The 18404-nt window shown below is 40.8% G+C and overlaps 3 protein-coding genes and 1 non-coding gene across 4 annotated transcripts; 1 reads left to right on the top strand and 3 right to left on the bottom strand.

Annotated features, from left to right (window-relative positions):
- The first annotated feature begins 1266 nt into the window (after window positions 1-1266).
- Window positions 1267-4273, top strand: LOC101777464 (GDSL esterase/lipase At4g10955). Its single transcript, XM_004969907.3, has 2 exons — window positions 1267-1731; window positions 3100-4273. Exons 1-2 carry the CDS (start codon window positions 1274-1276, stop codon window positions 4103-4105), a joined length of 1464 nt encoding a protein of 487 aa, XP_004969964.2. The 5' UTR covers window positions 1267-1273; the 3' UTR covers window positions 4106-4273.
- A 217-nt stretch (window positions 4274-4490) lies between these two features.
- Window positions 4491-4563, bottom strand: TRNAR-ACG. The gene has a single exon. It is a non-coding gene; the product is annotated as a tRNA-Arg (tRNA).
- Window positions 4564-6116: 1553 nt separating this feature from the next.
- Window positions 6117-7129, bottom strand: LOC101777048. The gene has a single exon (XM_004969906.3). It carries the CDS (start codon window positions 6795-6797, stop codon window positions 6393-6395), a length of 405 nt encoding a protein of 134 aa, XP_004969963.1. The 5' UTR covers window positions 6798-7129; the 3' UTR covers window positions 6117-6392.
- Window positions 7130-8760: 1631 nt separating this feature from the next.
- On the bottom strand, window positions 8761-17384 carry LOC101776629 (tobamovirus multiplication protein 1). Its single transcript, XM_004969905.3, has 13 exons — window positions 16995-17384; window positions 16651-16701; window positions 15823-15856; window positions 15038-15124; window positions 14861-14912; window positions 12486-12654; window positions 12164-12259; window positions 11353-11413; window positions 10953-11017; window positions 10503-10577; window positions 10335-10410; window positions 9377-9540; window positions 8761-9282 (listed from the first exon to the last, which is right to left on the bottom strand). The coding sequence occupies exons 1-13, from the start codon at window positions 17121-17123 to the stop codon at window positions 9259-9261; spliced, it is 1083 nt and encodes a 360-aa protein (XP_004969962.1). The 5' UTR covers window positions 17124-17384; the 3' UTR covers window positions 8761-9258.
- Between the last annotated feature and the right edge of the window lie 1020 nt (window positions 17385-18404).

Here is an 18404-nt window from a genome sequence, read left to right as displayed (position 1 = left end):
TCATATTTTTTTTAACAAAGTCAGCATAGGAAGCCTCTACCTATTTCTTTATAATTTTTTATTCCAAACCCATTTAATTCGGTCCCACAGGGAGTCGAACCCGGACCTGATGGGTACTACTGAGGTACTCTAACCACTAGGCTAGCGACCCTTTCGCAGGAAAAAAAATCTAGAAATATTTTAATTTATTTCTAAAGTACAATTTGTAAAAAATTTCACCTTGACAATGAAATACTTCAATAAAAAAATATTAACTATTCAAAGGAAAATAGAATTCCTCTGAGCACCATGGAAATGTTTGAACCAAATAAAAATATTCTAATAGAGAAAAAATAATTTCACTTCACAAGAAAATATCCCATCTTGAAAAAAAAATATTCTAGGTTAAATTAAATTATTATATAAATATGTGGTTTGTTTCATAAAATATATCTTTTAGAAAATACTTCCACTTCATGATGAAATATTTTTCAAAATAGAAACTATTATAAGTAATAAAATAATGTTATGATCTGCACGAAAAATTTTAGTTCAGAAAAGGTTCACGTAAAATCTAAAAATAAAGACACTAAACTATTATGAAATTATTTAATGCAACAACAAATAATCCAAAAAACATTAATTAAAGCATGCGTTTGGCAAGTAAAATATGTTTTGGCATGATTTTCTTAATGCATCTTTTTAATTTGAGGGCAAATAAGCTTGAGAAGGAAACCGAAATGAATGATGGTTTTATGGTTGTTCATCCTGTGCGATTTATGTACTTTAATATACATTTTATAAAATTTAGAATTTAAGTTGGGAAGTTGCCCGTGCATAAAAGATATCTTTTCTACTAAGATATAATGGATGCCATAGCATTTTTGACCATTGAAAATGGCACATAGTGTCAACATAAGACACCTATCAAAAAGTTCTGCTACATGTATGAAAGTAAGAAACATTTACACTCTAGCTTTAGAAAGGTTTGAGCAAGATTCACTTGGTAGTAAAAGCATATAAGATTGTGTCACCTCCAAAATCATTTTCTCTCGAGTAAAATCCTTATATTTTTTTTTCCAATAGTAACATGCTCCCGTTAGATGACCGTATCCAGAAACAACCGCATACATGCAAAATTCCAAACCACAGTTGGACAATCAGAACCCGAAGAAGAAGACCACCAGCCAACAAGGAAAGCATACTCATTGCCAACACGCTCAAGCCACACCAGCTCTTGAGTCTCTGACCCTGCCGTAATAAAACCCCCCAGTTGCCGCTCCCCCTGCCAAACATGACCGTTGGGCGCTGTCCCCTTCCTGAGATCCCAAATACCCCACCGCCGCGCTCGCGCACCTGGTACCCAGGAATCGTCGCGCTCGCGCACTCGGCATTCCCCGCACCCACGCCGGCCCGACCGTTGCCGACCCCCCTGCGCGCACGCGCTCTCCATCCGGCGATCCCCGCCCGGCGCCGCGAGCACGGGGACGGGCCGGGGCGCATGGCTTGCGCCGCCGCGATGCCGATCGACTTGTCCCCCGCGCCCACGGCGTCGGCGGCGGAGTTGAAGGCGGTTGAGGAGGGGGAGGAGGAGGTGGTGGTGGTGGAGGTGGAGGGAGGAGGCTGCGGCGGAGGGGCCGTGGTGGTGGCCGCGGCGGACGCGGAGGCGGAGGGCCACCCCTACGATTTCCACGTGTCCGGGCCGCGCAACCTGCCGCCGCCTAACTGGAAGGAGATCATCAGATCGAGCTGGTAATCCCGTTTATTTGCAATCTTAGTTTGTGTTTTCCTTCATGGGATGCAGATGTTTCTGTGGGTTTTCCTGTGGGATTTGGTTTCGGTGGGACCATGGGGCACCGCTTGGTGTTGCAGCGGGCACCTTGATTTGCGGCCGCCGCTTGGCTTAGATCGGGAGGGGATAACGAATGCTGACCCGGGTTGCTCGACGCTCCTCCGCTTTTCGCGGTTGAATTAGAACGAAGTGGCTTGAATTTGGTCATTCAGATGGGAGGCGTCATCTTTGTTGGATTAAAGCGTGCGGCCAAATCGATTGCCCTTTCAAGCAGCTACATTGTGATTCCGAGTATCTTGTTCCATGGTTTGATATACTGAAATCACCGCACCTTTTATAGGGGCCAGATAACGTTTCTGGCGATTTGCCACCATTTGCAGTTTGGTAAACCATTTTTGAGGGTTTTGCCTTAATTTTCCATTTTGCCCTTAGCGTGATGTTATTGGAGTAGCCGAATAGGTTACTATTCCTACAAGCAAGGTTAACTTATAGGTGAGAAAAAGAAACAAAGGGAATGCTCAGGAAACAATAAAGCAATGAGCAGAGTGGGCATAGGCTCAAGACTCAAGTTTCCTGAGACCTTATTGGAGGAAATCAGGAACAAGAAAGTAAGGAGAAGTGGAAAAGTATTCCTGTAACCAACGTGTTCTGTCCGTGGGCTAGTGCCTTCCTAGTATAAAACACGCTTTCTGTGCACACGCTTTTGTTGTATAGCTGCGTCTGGCTGTTTTCTGGCCATTACCTCATGGTTAAGACTTAAGTCTATGCGCATTGCTCAATTTTGCTAGTTGTCATTGAATAAAAATGGGAGTACTCAATTTTGTGGGTTAGATCAGCGCAAGCAACTGTGAAGGTTCATATCAAGAGCCCCCTGTAGGCAATGCCATTACAAGGTGGGGTCATAGTTTCCAGACCACAGGGGAAATGCTCATATAATTGCCTGGGGACAAGAGGTTTCACAATCAACCAAATACAAGAAAGGGAGGTGTATCGAAGGTTTCCTGTCAACAAGATAAAAAGGCCATATCAACAAGATAATGACATATAAGATTTTTTTTTATTTTAACCCCATTTGCCCTCAACTAGATTTAAAATATAATCCTTTTGATTAAATAGCCAGCTTTTTATTAATAGTATTGATTAAAAATATTAAAAATTCTCAGAATAAAGGGGAAAATGTGAAAGAACCCACTTGAAATTGACTTCTATTCGCTGTACCCACTTGAAAGACCCAACTTTTACTTCTTTTTCCTGACTTCTATTCACTGTACCCTTGTATGTATCTGCAACTTTTTATGCTAACATTATTGCTTTAAATTGACTTGTAGGAAGGACCCAAATTACAAAAGAATGGTGATGGCCTGCTTCATTCAAGCAGTCTACCTGCTTGAACTGGACAGGCAAGATCAGAAAGGGGAAGAGGATGGCCTTGCTCCAAAATGGTGGAAGCCCTTCAAGTACAAGGTCACGCAGACATTGGTGGATGAGAGAGATGGTTCCATCTATGGCGCTGTGCTGGAGTGGGATCGTTCTTCTGCCTTGTCTGACTTCATCCTCATAAGACCAAGTGGTGCACCCAGGGCTGTTTTAGCTCTCAGAGGAACACTGCTGCAGAAACCAACCATGAAGAGGGACCTGCAGGATGATCTTCGTTTCTTGGTGTGGGAGAGCCTCAAAGGTTCGGTGAGATATGTTGGTGCTTTAGCAGCGCTGAAGACAGCAGTTGAGAAGTTTGGCAGTGCCAATGTTTGTGTTACTGGGCACTCCTTGGGAGCTGGCTTTGCCCTTCAAGTCTGCAAGGAGCTTGCCAAGCAAGGAGTTTACGTGGAGTGTCATCTATTTAATCCACCTTCTGTTTCATTGGCCATGGGTGTAAGGAGCATGAGTGAGAAGGCCAGCTACCTGTGGAAGAAAGTCAAAGCAAGCCTGCCAATGAAGGAAGAAGCAACAACACCCCTTGAGAGTGCCAAGGAGGAGGCGAGTGACAAGAAGAGATTGCGCACTGAGAAGAAATGGGTGCCACATTTATACGTCAACAACAGTGATTACATCTGCTGCTATTACAACGCTCCTTCTTGCCCTTCCACAACAGCAGATGATGCTTCCGACGAACAGCAACAACAACACAAGGCAAGTGAGATCGCCGGTGATGTTGTCGCAAAGCTATTTGTGACATCAAAAGGTCCGCAGAAGTTCCTTGAGGCGCATGGGCTGCAGCAATGGTGGTCGGACGGCATGGAGCTGCAGCTGGCTCTCTATGACAGCAAGCTCATAAACAGGCAGCTGAAATCCATCTACACAGCAGCAGCTGTGCCATCTCCTGTCAAGTCATAGTGACAGCTTAATCCGCTGTTGCAAGGGGGTCGTTAGAAATGCTCTTTCTAATCAGTGTGTGCCTTTATCAACTGAGAATGTTTCATTACTCCGGTGGTAACTGAGAATTTGGTTAAAGGGATATGTAAGAATAGTATCGATAAATTAATAAGACATTTTATTTTTCAACTCAAATGTTGTTACTAGCATAGGCACAGCCACATTCGCCATCATTCACCATGTTAAGAGAGTTGGTGCAGTGGGCTGAATTTTTGCTGCTTGCTAGCTAGGTGCAACGCTGTCTCTGAAGTCTGAATATTTATCGGCTGTTCATTCATGGCAACACACCAAAGGAAAAAACAAAAACATTCTTTTCCCCAAAAAAAACAAAATAAAAAAAAGCCCACGACTCCGCTGGGGATCGAACCCAGAATCTCTGGTTCCGTAGACCAGCGCCTTATCCATTGGGCCACGGAGTCCTTGTTGTGTTGACCTAATTTATAATATCTATAGTAGTTATTTCTTAAATGCTTCACAACTTAGTTTCATCCAATAAAATAAATTAAACTGCCCTATCATGAATTGGATCTTTTAGATATCATAGATTTTAAACGTAAATTAAAATTTAGTGAATTTAATAACACGTTCCATACTCATGTAAAAAAAATACTCACTGTTATGATCTAATTAATGGCCATCCACACTCTAAACGGTCCTGGCATTGCTGAGCATTGTTCAGGAATCTACAGCCGTTTGCCGCTTGGACCACGCAATTTACAGCCGCCCACCCAGTGACCGTGCTACAAGACTGAGGTGCATTTATACGCGTGTTCCTTTCGTCCGTGTCCTTGCAGCGACCACGAGGGGGAGCATCGCGTCATCTTCCTGTGTTGTGGTGCCTTTAGTAATCGTTTGGTACCTTTGGCTTCTGATGCTGTCAGTGCCTATGTTGTTAATTCATTCTAGCTGATCATGTTGCTAATGTGGTTTGTAATGACACATTCTTCAGTTCAGAAGTCAGGACGCGACTGGGAGTGTGAGTGTTGTTTCCTCTCTTCTGGCTCCGACGAACTCTGCCTTAGTGTGAAGCTGGTCTAGCCTTCAGACTATGAATCTTTCCATATCGCATTTGACGTTTCAAGTTTGAACCATGGGTCAAGTGAATAAAAAAAATTGATGCACTCATCGGCTCATCGCATATTTGATTCAGCCTCGGCGCGCGTGCTGACCCGCCGGCCGGTAGCTGAACCTGAAAATTCTCTCTACGCAGCAGAAAACATCTTGGAGAGGCAGCCCTGACGAGAAGGAAGCTTCTGCCTTTTTCCGGCCGGAGAGGGCAGCCGGGGAAGCCTCAAATAGCTCAACTTTCCCTTGCTTTTGTGATGGAGCCCAGACCCAAGTCCATTGCAACACCTACCAACCTACACACCAAATGGCCTTGCTCTTGCAGGAAGCAACCGTTGTGTAGGGGCAAGGCCAATGAGGAGCAAGCGACAACGAATCAAGCCCTACAAGGCAACACCAGAAAGAGAAAAGTTTGCAATGGCATTCCCAACCATTTGGAACACATGAATTGCAGAATATGTGTAAGCAATTCAATGAATTGCCACACAATATTACATGTAAAAAATTGCTTTCCAAAGGGGGCCTGATTTGCAAGGGAACATTTCGCTGGATTGGAGAAATGGTGCTGGTAAAGCACATTGACAGAAAACAAATTCAATATGGTCCTGCTTGAGATCATGACCAATAAATTCCCTCCTACTTTTGCCTTTTCCCTCTGTAAATCATGGTTGCATGGTCCTTCCACTTGGCCCTTTTCTTTTATGATCTCCTTTAACCACCCTATCGATCAGACAAGACACTCAAATATCGAGATGAATAAGCAGAGGAGCATTATCCTTATATTGGGCAGAGGGCAGAAAAGATAAAAAAAGAGAGATCAGGATAAAATTGATCCTCCGAATTCAATATTTCGATGAGAAAATCTGCAGGATATTCGAGAGATCGGGCAGAAAATGGCTTCCTGCAATATCTGAATTCTGATTAAAATTGCTTACCAAGAGATGAGATTCAGAGGATCATGCATTGCCTGCATTTGGCCGAACTCCAATCGTGTTATATCGAAAGCTATGTACAAAATTACTAGATACGCGTGAGGTATTGATGAGGCAGGTCATTACAACACCAATATCACCATCACCAAGGAGGTGCTAGAAAGAGAAGGAAATAAAAAAACAACGAAAAGAAAAGGGAAAATAAAGACCGGAAGGGGATCGACGAGGGGAGAATAGAACGAATATCCGGCTCAGCTGCCTCTCGAATCATCGACGGCACTGGCGACGACGATGACGGGGGCGGCGCAGCGCGGCGCGGGGCTGCGGCCGTCGTCGAAGTTCTTGGCATAGCTGGCGGCGTCGTAGCCGAACGTGATGGGCCTGCCCGTGGCCGCCGTCGGAGAGCTGCAGATGCACTTGGTCTCCTGCGCCAACCGCCTGATCAGCCGCCGCCACGCGCGCAGCCCGCACCAGCCAGCGTCACGCGACAGGACGAGCTGCGCGCGCCGGACGACGGCGGCGGCGCCCCGGTGCTTGTCTGCCCGCGGCCACGTAGTGGTGCTGGAGGAGGAGGTCGAGGAAGAGGCCGTGGCCATGCACCCCGACAGGTTCACGGAGCGGGTTGGCGCGGACAAGTCAGTAGTGCTCACGCCCATGGCTTGCTGCAGCGTTGCGAGCGAGACAGGGGAGGGCGTGGGAGAGGTGGGGAGGATGGTCTATTGGCGGTTATATGGGACGTTGAGATCTAGATTTACTGTAGTAAAAATGTTTAGAGGTTTTGTAGTGGTTGCATGCAAACCTCAAGGAGTGCTGTGGCTCAGTGCGGCTTGAGATGAGAAAATAAAGGAGGTCATAGTCATAAGGAGTGGTTCCTAGAGTTTTAGGATCTTCTTATGTAAGGAAGAGTGTGAGTGGGAAAAGGAGTTATGTTAGGTCAACTCGAGTGCTGCGTCAACTGTTGATGTCTATAGAAAATGAATAAAACTAATGTTCGATACCTCCAGTGCAGACATCGATTAGTGGGACCCTCTTCGCAATAAAAAGAAATCTCACATGAACAGAAGAAAAGTCGGACGTTGCCTCTATCCATCCACCATGCGCTAGATATCGCATTTTATTCATCAAAGTTCGAATGCTATTTGGAAGTTGTTCTGTTCTGACACATATCATTTGACCTCCACTATGTGCTCTATTCGTTTTTTTCACCATCACGGTTTGATTATTTTGTACACCGGAGCTGGCCTTAGTGGTTACATTTGACAATTGAATATTTTATTTACGTTGACTATAAGTGTTCTATTGTACTTCTGTGTGAAAAATAAAGAATCATGTAGACATAATGTTACGTAACATCGCAAATGTGATATGGAAAAGAAAAGATATTATTAGGATAATGCTCATGTTTACATACTACTTGGTCTATTAATATTCTACGTGCTATATGTAAAATAATAAAAGAGTAAAGGATGTACAATGATATGCCATAAATTTGGTACATCACATAACATTGCTTACTTATTTGTTTTTTTATAAACAAGGTGAGAAGACGATATCTTGAGAAGAAAATAAGGGATTCACTCCACCATAAATGTAAGGTTAAAGGGAAGAGCATCAGGTTACAATATCCATCTAGGTTCGCGTTCCATTAAAATACTCATACCTATTTTTTAAGAAACAACACGATTCTTTTAGTGGTAAGCGTCGTATTTATCTTTAGTGAGGTGCTTGTACATGGAGAACAAAGAATTTTGAGTGCTACAGTAACAATGTGGTTATGTGAATATCGTAAAAAAAAAAAAACTGTTCCAAAGCTACGCGTAAGACTATACATCATCATTCCATGTATTTGACTATGCTGCATAACCGGAGTTTCATTTTACTGCACTTCACCTAGTTCAATGGTATGTTTATGACATTCTTCTGGGCAAACCGCATGCTAGCTCGTGCGTGTCGTGCAGATATATGCAGGCCATGATAAACCACTCTGGATCAAGTCATGGGCAGGTACGTGCAGCATGAGCCCAGCAAGACTGCAACGAGGTCCTACGAGCTGGGAGGGGAGATCAAGCTCATCAACTGCACACACATGTGGGTTGGGTGTATCAAATCTCTAAGAAGGGGATTCTTCAAGGCAACCCCACGATGGCACGATCCATGCGCCTAGAAATTGCTACCCGGAAACACTGATTTCCCTGTTGCTCCATCCTAACTGCGGATCCACGGAGGATCCGTCTGCTTCCTCCACGGATCCATCTTCTTCAACTAGCTAAGCGCTTACGTACAGTTCATTCGATGCAGGTTGCGAACTGCGAAACCTCGTTTACGGCACTCGATTGGTTCTTCCAATAACGCTGGGTACGGTGAATTAGGCCCCTGCAGTGTGAGTGTGTGACCCAAGCCAACAGCAAAAGTACCCACGAGATTACCAGTACAAAACGAAGACATGAGATCATATTTGTCTACCAAAGATGAAAGGCCAAATAACGTAATCCTATGACAATATTGATCTACACATTCTCATTGTGAAGGTTATCTGTGAGCTTGGAGTTACTGGCAATGTCTACTTCGACAAGTAGTTGCTCATGATTCTGGTGGTTACAGTTCACAAGCAGAAGCAGGTATTGAATATTTGCCACTTGTATTCCGAATATCTTAATTACTTACATAGTCAGCTTATGTTGAAGTCTCCTAGTGATCGACAAATGATGGCAAATGATTACGATCTTTGGGGCACAAACGCCTCCTATCATGGATTAGTTGAAGCATTCAATTGTTACTTTCAAAAAACTAAATGAGGTACAGGTAAACAAAAGGGGCAGGCACGGTAAATCTCAAAGGAGAAACTAACAGCCTAACCATGAAAACTCTCATTTCTAAGGCTATTTACATTTGTTAATTCTTCAACCCCACAACATCAGTTCTGATGTGTAAACTTGTAATGTACATCCGACCGCGGTCAACCATGAAGCAGGAATTACTGAATTGTCAACCATGAAGCACGAATTACTGAATTGTCTTGTACCCACCAATTGTCACAGTAGCAGACGCCAGGGCGCCACTGATGTTCTTTCAGCATATTAGGCAGACTAGAAGGTTCAGTATAAATGGGAAGTCTTGTTAAATCGGGCTTGACTTGAGGGCCTACAAATCGTGATATTTTTATAAATCAGGCATGTTTATCTCTAGAACTGAATAGTTTCACTTAAAGAACGCAATAGTTGGGAGTACGGAGTACCTTGTTTGAGGATGTAACAGCTGCCCTCCACCGTGGATCCTGTGTAGTTGATGGTCTTTCCCTGAACAAAGTAACCACTCTCGATTCTGTGGGCCTTTCTACCACCTGACGGTGAGGCAAATCTCTCATGATCCATAGAACAAACCCTGATGGAAGTGACGAACCTACAAGAAATATAAACCAATGATTCAGCATATAAGCACCATTAGAACAAAGTAATTTTTAGAGACATGTCTACTTTAATGTAAACTGTCAACTGAACCATCAGCGAATGAGCAGATAAAACAAGAACATAGCCGTATAGGATCAGTAATAAGCATACATCATGCTTTCGGTTACTCTTCTAGTATTCATTTCCATTATTCCACTTAGATGTGTGAGGCACATGTGCACCAAGTACCAATTCGCTAGAAGCTATTCATAGTTATGCTTAGCATCTACAGACGAAGCACCAACTACAGCCTGGTAATAAAGTGAGAAGATGAGAAAGATTCACAAAAACACAGAAACACAAAGGAAACTAAATTTCACCGCACTTAAAAAAGTACTGCCAACACCAAGTACCAAGAAATTCTTCCGTAGGCCCTCGAGGACAGTAATGAATACATGCCACATAAATTATACTTTGTAAGTTGACCTCAAACCATGAAACCTATAAACAACAGGGTAGTAAGTACTAGCAATTAGTAAGGACTATGGATGGAGGTTAAGCCCTTAAATCTAACAACATAGCGGAATCGTATGTATGCTTGCAAGGAAAAATGCACACGAGATCCAGCCTTGAAGCATATGCATATATGCTTGATGGCAAAATGCATTGAAAAAAAAAACTTAATGCACCCTACCACTTTTGACCATGAATGGCAATGCCAACATGAACTATATTAATTAAGCACACGGCCATAGAGAAAAGATGTGCCATTTGCCTATTTCTAGGAACAAAGGAACACAAAAATACCTATGAAGTAATATACAAACAAAATAACAGCATTGTAGATGATGTCTGCATCTGTTGAGTACCAATACAAAAGCACCTGCAACAAAAGGTATAGAAAATTGGAGGTCACTTAAATAAGAACTGCAAAATCATGGATTTACATCAACTAGAATGTATATAAGAACTTACTGGAACATTAGTCACAAGTGCTAGTATAGCAGAAGACGAAAAACAAATTAGTGAGACAGCAGCTAAACTGGCAACCTGCAGGGAAGGATTGTCAATTTGAATAAAGGAGCATATTACTAAAGATGAAGTTTGTATGTTTTCAATTAGATCTGTACGTTTTCTTGAGATCCTGCTGATAAATAGAAAAGACACTTCAACATATATGTGCTTTTAAAGTGTGAATTAATCACCATAATGATTTTCATTGCATAGATCTAACGAATAAAATTCCCTCAAAAAGTCATGAAACTGAACAGATATTGGGAAAATGCAGCTTGTGCTACTTTTAAGTTACACTACATTCACATAAAAGTCATAACTATGCATAGTTGCATACAATTAGATTTTGCATACAATCAACAAGATGAAGAAATGCAAGCCACAGGAAGAATGGTCCTGGGAGAGATGTACCTTCCACTTCTCAGTTGATACAGTTTCAGAACGAACTTTGCTCATCTTCGAGAATAACAATGCACCTACACAAAAACCCAACAAATATGTTAAAATACTGAAGCATCAACCTATTCATTGATGATGTACAAGAGTGCAAGCGCAACTACAGCTAGCAGTGAACAAATAGCAGATAATTTTGCAAGTTGGCCAAGGAATAAGATAGAAATCAAGCATTTGGAACTATAATAAACACTACTATCTACTGGGCTAACACAAGAAAATAAATGGAAGCTAATCTTCGGTTGAGAACAGGGGGGGCACATACAAACAGTTTCTCAAATACAGTATTTATAATTTCTGAATTAATACCAAAGACATTTTTATGGCATCTCATACACAAACAATATTGAATGCTTACCATAACATGCCAGAGCACCACCGAGTACAAGAACTACTACTGAAAATACATCCAAATAAACCTGCAAAATAAAATGTTGGCCAACATCCAAAAAGCAATAAAGTTGCAAGTACATAAATAATTGTAAATTGTTGATGGTATTGGTAAAAATTGTAAAGTTATCACGAGCAAGTTGTAATAATATAAGTATATCGAGTGTGCAACAAACATTACAAGACACACAAGTCAATATTCTTTTCTTCAGAACTGATAGAGAACAGCTTTTGAATGGAGATCACATAGTTATAGCTTCATAAATATTACAAATACAACATTTAGGCTTTGCTAATCAGCAAAAGGACTCATGGACCACCTCTAACACTGTCTGATGTTTGGTTTTAACCATGAATTCCCACTATTAACTTTATGTCATCAAAAGTTTCAGAATTCATTTAAGAAACATAAGCTAACAGTTTTTGTTTCCACGGGAAAGCAGAAGGGGCAGACGGGCAACACGCAACAGAGGTGCACAAATGCATGAGCAAATAGGAAATAGAACAAGAGGCAACATATAAACATGTGCTTGTCTTATTTCTAACGAGCACATGATGAAAGAACCTTCTGGGTGTTATGGAGAACTCATCATTTTACTCCTTCACCTTCAACTAATGGATACGGGATTATAATGATACACTGGCACGACTCTGCATCTTTTTTCTTTTTTTATGTAGTATAATGATATGAACATCGATTTAAGATATCTGATATACCAATGCAAAACGCAACATTTAAGAATAATCCAGCAGGATGTGAAATCATTAATTCTCCATACCCTTTTCAATAAAGATGAATCAATATGGTTTTCTCCTCTACCAACCCATATGAGGATGGCAAAGGCAAACATAACAACAAATGACAGTACAAGCACCTGCAAGAAAAAATATTCTCAGTATTAATTTGGGTTAACAAATAGTTATTCTAATAGATGGTAGAACTTGAAGCATTGAATGATTAAAGATGACAAAATTAAATTTCCTCCATGACTAAGATACCGTGCATAAATAAGTAGGTAATCAAGCAATAGGTAGTTTTGCATCGGTGAAAGGCCATGACAATGCAAATAGTAAGTTATAATGATGGGAAAGAAAACTTGCCAAAATCACAAACTTTTGCCGGCTTCCAAGATGTATTCCCGGGCAACACCTCTGACGGATATTAACAGGATGGATGCCAGGTTTAGTTTTTGTTCTATCTAGTAAAGCTTCACGGTGACTCCTTACATCCTCTTCATCTTCATCATTTGTCTGATGACACAGGTCAACCCTGTAAGATCATGCTTTTAGAGAAGCATAAAGCCTTTTTTAAAAAAAGAAAAAGGAAAAGGAAAAGGAAAGGCATTTGCAACTCAGGATCCAAAAAAGATGGCAGGCATGTAGCACCAATGAATCAAACCAAATTTGACCTAGGAAAACCTAAATATCTGCGCTATATCATATTCAGCAGCATGACCTCTGGAGGCACCAAACTATAATCATTATATCTATAGTCGCATGTTATAATGCACAATGACATTGTCAGCTCATCAAACTACCCTAGACACTAGAAATGATCTCATTGAGTTTCTAGGAGGAACAAGTCTTGCTACACGCCAACCATATGATGGAAGAAAATGAGAGAGTGCTCTAACACAACCGTAGTAACAGGCTTGGGCAGTTGGGCACCAGGGTGGTACTTTACTCATTTGGGGGCAGGCAAGGGAGTTCGCCAAGGAAGCTAGCTGTGGAGAGTGATATATTCTTGTATACATCCAGGAGAAGTAAGGGGTTACAGACAGTATTCTCCGTCAACTATGAGGCTATGAGCTCTTTGGGGTCTTAATGGTCAGCCTCTCACTTAAGGCTGGGAATGGTTTGGTCTCGAACCGGTTTTAGTGGTTTGGTTTTCTTAATTGGTGTTGGTTGGTTTGGTGGACAATGGGGTGACATATATAATGGTTGGATTTGGTTTGGTTTAGCGATTGTAATGGTTTGGGCCAGTTGGAATTAGTATGGCTATATGTGTGACCTAGTCAAAAGCCGAACCCTAAAATTTAAATCTCGCGTTCACACCTATAAATTTTAACGAAATTAACTGAAATTTGTTCGAGATGTCTTAGAATCACAATCAGCTACTTCATGTAGATTAGCATGCCTAGATCTACACGTGGACCCCGCGTCGAAAGTCGGACCCTAAAACTAAAACCTTGCGTTCACACCTTAAAATTTTAGCGAATTTGATTGAAATTTGTTGGAGATGTCTTAGAATGGCAATCAGCTACTTTGTGCAGATTAGCGTGCCTAGATCTACACGTGGGTCCCACATCGAAAGCTAGACCCTAAAACTAAAACCTCGCGTTCACACCTTAAAATTTTAACGAATTTGACTGAAATTTGTTAGAGATATATCAAAATGACAGTCAGCTACTTCGTGCAAATTGGTACTGCTAGATCTACATGGGGTCCACGTCGAAAGCTAACCATATGATATATATGAAAAATAGGTTTTAAGTGGCTTAGAACCGGTTTGAGATATGAGTTTAATTTGGTTTGTGGTCTTTTACACAACTTAGTTGATTTGGTTTAGATATATAAGAGTAATGGGCTGGTTGGTGTGGTTTGAAATTAATTTTCTTTTATATATGGTTTGGTTTGGTTTTGAGGCGGTTCTCAGACCATTAGCAGCCTTACTCTCACTACATTTCATTTGGGTGCTTGTCATCTTGAGGAGAAGCTAACAAAGACTAGCAGGAGCATCAATGTGTTGGGGTAACATTGCATGCACCCTTAGTGAGTTGATGTAAAGACCAAATCTTGCCTAGGATTAGGGCCTGTAACCAACAAATCCAACTTTTATGCACATTCATGTTTTTCCCCAAATGATACATCTGGATAATGGGTACTACTGTGAACATCCACTTGAGCATTCAACACCACTGTTTTAATCACTCGACTGTAGCTGGTCGAAAATTTTAAGGCTAGTACATATGATGGATGTACTAAACAGGAAGTACGCTATCCAGTCATCCTACTAATAAATCATGATTAAAAGTATAAATTACCACCAAGTCACCAACAGAGATTGCTACGATATGGTCCTACAGCTACCAATGGGTTGATTTCCGGAATTCCAGTGGCATAAGAAGTGATGAATTAAAAGATGCATGCTGTTTTTTTTTTCTTCAGATAGTTCAAAACACTACATAGGGTAAGCTACACCAAAAGGACATATGGACAAGATAGGGATAACAAAGAGGTATGGGAGGATTAAGGTAGTCCAGAATCCAAATGGTCAAAAACAATCTAGCTGATCATTACATTTGTTTTCTTGGGTTATGTGTATGTCCCCACCTTTCAAAGAGATAAATCAAACATAGTGCACAACTACACATGCACTAGGACCCAAAGGATATGATCGGTGCCCTTAAAAAATTTGACAAAGCTGCATGCATACTATGCCTACTACATACCAAAATCAATGCCCATGGACTCACCAGAATGACAGTAGCAGTAGAAATGAAGCAAGAAGCAGTATCTGTGGACTAGCTGCAAAATAATGAGGAGGATAGCTCTTAGATCGGATCAGGAAATAATGGAAGAGAAAGGGTCTTGTAACAGAAGAGAATAAAAATGGAAAAATATAATAAATTAATACTCCAAGGACAACATACCCATGAGAACAAATCCACATCCATGCACCCAGCAAATCCATCTCTGGCAAGTAGCAATGATGGTAGACACGAAATACACTAGGAATACTATCACAAAAAAAAATTAACTTAAGTTAGTAGGAATGATGGTAAACATGAAATATGCAGGGAATATTTTCATAAGGTTAATCAAGTGAGCATTTGTGTTTATTCTGATTCATTTCTAGATGTTTAAGTACTTTATTTCGAAAAATTGTTAAGTCAATAATGAAAATTGTTAAGTCTATTATGAATCCACTTAAGGACACTCTGGTTGACAACAAGTATTGACATGTTTCAAAAAATGTAATTGTCTAAAAAAGCTAAAAGACAGTACAAAATAAATTCTGCGTTGATTACGGAAGTCGCTTACATTAAGCTATTTTGCACCCAACCTACCTAAGGACAAGCATGTAAAAACTGCAATACAAGAATAGAAAAAAATAAAAATGTAGGCTAGTATCCATTTCCTAATTATTCCAAAACTAGGGCATACATAGTTATGTTTTTCTTATGCACATATCCTGAATGCTATAGCAGCTACATTATAGTACTTTTGCTGCCACTTACCACTCTAGCAATTGAACTAGCATTAACTAAAACTTGAATAGAAATTAGTAACCAACCAAACAAGAACAGTTAAGACAATCAGTAAATACAAAAGAAACTATGCAGAAATTCCCAGTATATGCCAGTGGTAAAGAATGAGAGACCTCAGGTACAAAAGATTAAAAACAAAAAGGATTTATCGAACTAATGTGTCTCACCTATGTTTGATAGGCCAATCAAAAAATGGAATATCTGCAAGAGATTAGGCATATATCATTAAGGATATGGCAGCTGAGCTCATAGCTCAAAGAGAAACAAATGTCAAGCACTGATTTAGCAAGATTTATTAATTTATATCATAATTTTAACAGAAATCCCATAACCCAATAACCCATATGCTGATGTAAAAATATGACATATAGCAAGGAACTCTGGTCATGGCTTTCAAGTTTCAAAACATATAGAAACTAAAGAATATAACTGTCAGTTGATTGATATTATATAGCTATATTTGCATCATGAGGACCTTAGCTGAGACATGCTTGCAGGTCAACATTACTTTACCTAAAAATCTTTTAGTGAATATTTCTAAATTTTATTGTCTCCGTATTTCAGAATCAAACGAGTTGGAAAATGCAAGCTGAACTAAATAGGGTCTTACAGTTAGTAATAAAAATAATAATAACTTAAATGGCCATCACAAACTGAAAGTAGTTAGGAAAACAAACCAATCAAACAAGTCAGACAAACCCATTAATTAAAACTACAATCAACTGTTACAGCTAGAAGAGGATAAGCTTGGTAATAAGAAGAGGATTTTTTTTTTCATTTTGAGGTAGGCCATTCTAAAGCCTCTGTTTCAAATGCAAGAGAACATGCAGGGCCTAGATGGAAATTTCATTTTCAAAATTAAAGAAACATAAAGTGAATACCCTAATTGGTTAGCTCGATGTTCAAGGGCGGAATAAGTAGTTACTAGCCTAAAACAACATAGTAAAAAAAAAAGTTGGACAGAAAGGATAGCAGAACAAGGAAATTCCAGATACCTTTTGCCGAGTCCATCCCTGTAGCTGATTGTGCCTGTGAATTCTTGCCAGCTGCACATTACAAGCATAGTGATCCTTAGTGAAGTGCTTGGGAACGTAACATTGAAATAAATAATGTAAGGTGATGTGCAATGGCAACTGACCAAAAATGGCAATCACTATAGACACTGAATACAATGTTGGCAGAAAGGCACACATTTCAGTAGGATAAATTCCCACATCGAGTAACACAGGAGCAACACTATGGTTGACAAGTACATATCGGAATCTCTAGATGGGTTGAAACGCAATAACTAATGTAGCTTATCCTGAAAAACACGTGGCACCAGATCGAACAAACCCACCTGCACCAAGGCGGCGATCGCAATGGCGCCGTCGACGACAGCAAGCGCACCCTCGGCCGCGACAATCGGCAGCGGCAGGCAGCCCCCGCCATCCCCGGCGGCGGCAGGGAAGGGACCGTAGCGACCCATACCGGCGGACGGGCAAGGAGCGGCGGTGGCGGCGAAGAAGGAGGATCAGGGGGCTGGCGAGCGGAGCATCTCGCGGCGGGGGCACGGGAGGCCCGGGAACTAGGGTTTGGTGTGGCCTGGCTCCGGGCGCGGCGCGGGCGGAGGAAGAGGGGGTGGAGCCGTGGAGGTGGAGGAGCAATTGACTGGAGGGGGAAGACCGACCAGGCAACACCTGTTGGATTGGAAAGCCCGAGACCACGGTTCGATCTGGTGCAGGCTGGCCGTACGCCGGACGCTGTGCTGTGTGCTCGGCTGGTCCGTCATGCCAGCAAGCTTTATGGGCCATGTCGTCATAAATTAGCCGTCTGTCCACTCTCGGAGCGTGAAAAAGATTCATAAATTATGAAAATCCTTATTTAAATTGCATCGATGTTAAGAATAGTAAAATTATGTTATTTTATTTTAGAGAATGCTTGTCTCATTTTTTTTAACATGTCGACATGTAGTTTTCATTTTGAGTAGAAGAAACACGACCTTACATAATCTAGTTGGACTAGTTTATCCAATTTTCACTTTGTGCATATTACAATAAAAAATACATCATGAAACGGTCTTTTTGTCGGGATAATTTAGTAAGTACTAAATTTTGAATGTACTTTTCTCAATAATCATGAGGTACATTGTTATCTTCTTTTATTGAGTATGGTCATAGCTCTTTTTTAAAATCATTTATAAAGTGTAAAAATATACTACCAAGATAAGTTTTACGTCCACCTGGTAAAAGTTAAATTAGTGTTTAAGTCAGAGAAATAAACTACGGCTAAATTCTTTTATTCGTGTGATATAACTACCTTAAAACAACCATGCATTGCCAATTACTTGATTGTTATTTCTCAATCATTTTCACATATTTTATGTATTTGAAGTTGTTGAAGTTATATTCATAAGCTTCTTTTTGCATGACATTGCATTAAAAGAATGCATTTACGAGCCTTTAATGTATACTACAATAAGATCAAATGTTTTAAGGCATAGAAGTGTGAATGGAGGATGTAAAGATAACACGAGAAAATGCATAATCAATCACTCATATGATGCTAATTTTCTCATTCCGGATCTACATGTGATTTTGTTTCCTTCCGTGGTGCGCATAGATCATCTAAAAAATTCTCTCTACACGTCTATAACAACATATGATACATATTTTTTAAGACCCTATTAATGACTCAGAAAACCCGCTAAAATATAATTATCTCAACCTAATGCATTTTTATAGGTATAGCAGGCATTTAATTCCTACCA

Source organism: Setaria italica, chromosome V (assembly GCF_000263155.2).
Source record: "Setaria italica strain Yugu1 chromosome V, Setaria_italica_v2.0, whole genome shotgun sequence".
NCBI lineage: Eukaryota > Viridiplantae > Streptophyta > Magnoliopsida > Poales > Poaceae > Setaria > Setaria italica.
This window is presented reverse-complemented; position numbering and strand designations above follow the sequence as displayed.

Excerpts from the sequence above, each read along its gene's own strand:
- LOC101777464 (XM_004969907.3), top strand. The coding sequence starts at position 1,274 with ATGACCGTTGGGCGCTGTCCCCTTCCTGAGATCCCAAATACCCCACCG. Across the intron at positions 1,732-3,099 it reads GAGATCATCAGATCGAGCTG|GAAGGACCCAAATTACAAAA; the intron begins GTAATCCCGTTT and ends ATTGACTTGTAG.
- LOC101777048 (XM_004969906.3), bottom strand. The coding sequence starts at position 6,797 with ATGGGCGTGAGCACTACTGACTTGTCCGCGCCAACCCGCTCCGTGAAC.
- LOC101776629 (XM_004969905.3), bottom strand. The coding sequence starts at position 17,123 with ATGGGTCGCTACGGTCCCTTCCCTGCCGCCGCCGGGGATGGCGGGGGC. Across the intron at positions 12,655-14,860 it reads CTACTGCTACTGTCATTCTG|GGTTGACCTGTGTCATCAGA; the intron begins GTGAGTCCATGG and ends ATGATCTTACAG. Across the intron at positions 10,411-10,502 it reads CACTTGTGACTAATGTTCCA|GTGCTTTTGTATTGGTACTC; the intron begins GTAAGTTCTTAT and ends CTTTTGTTGCAG.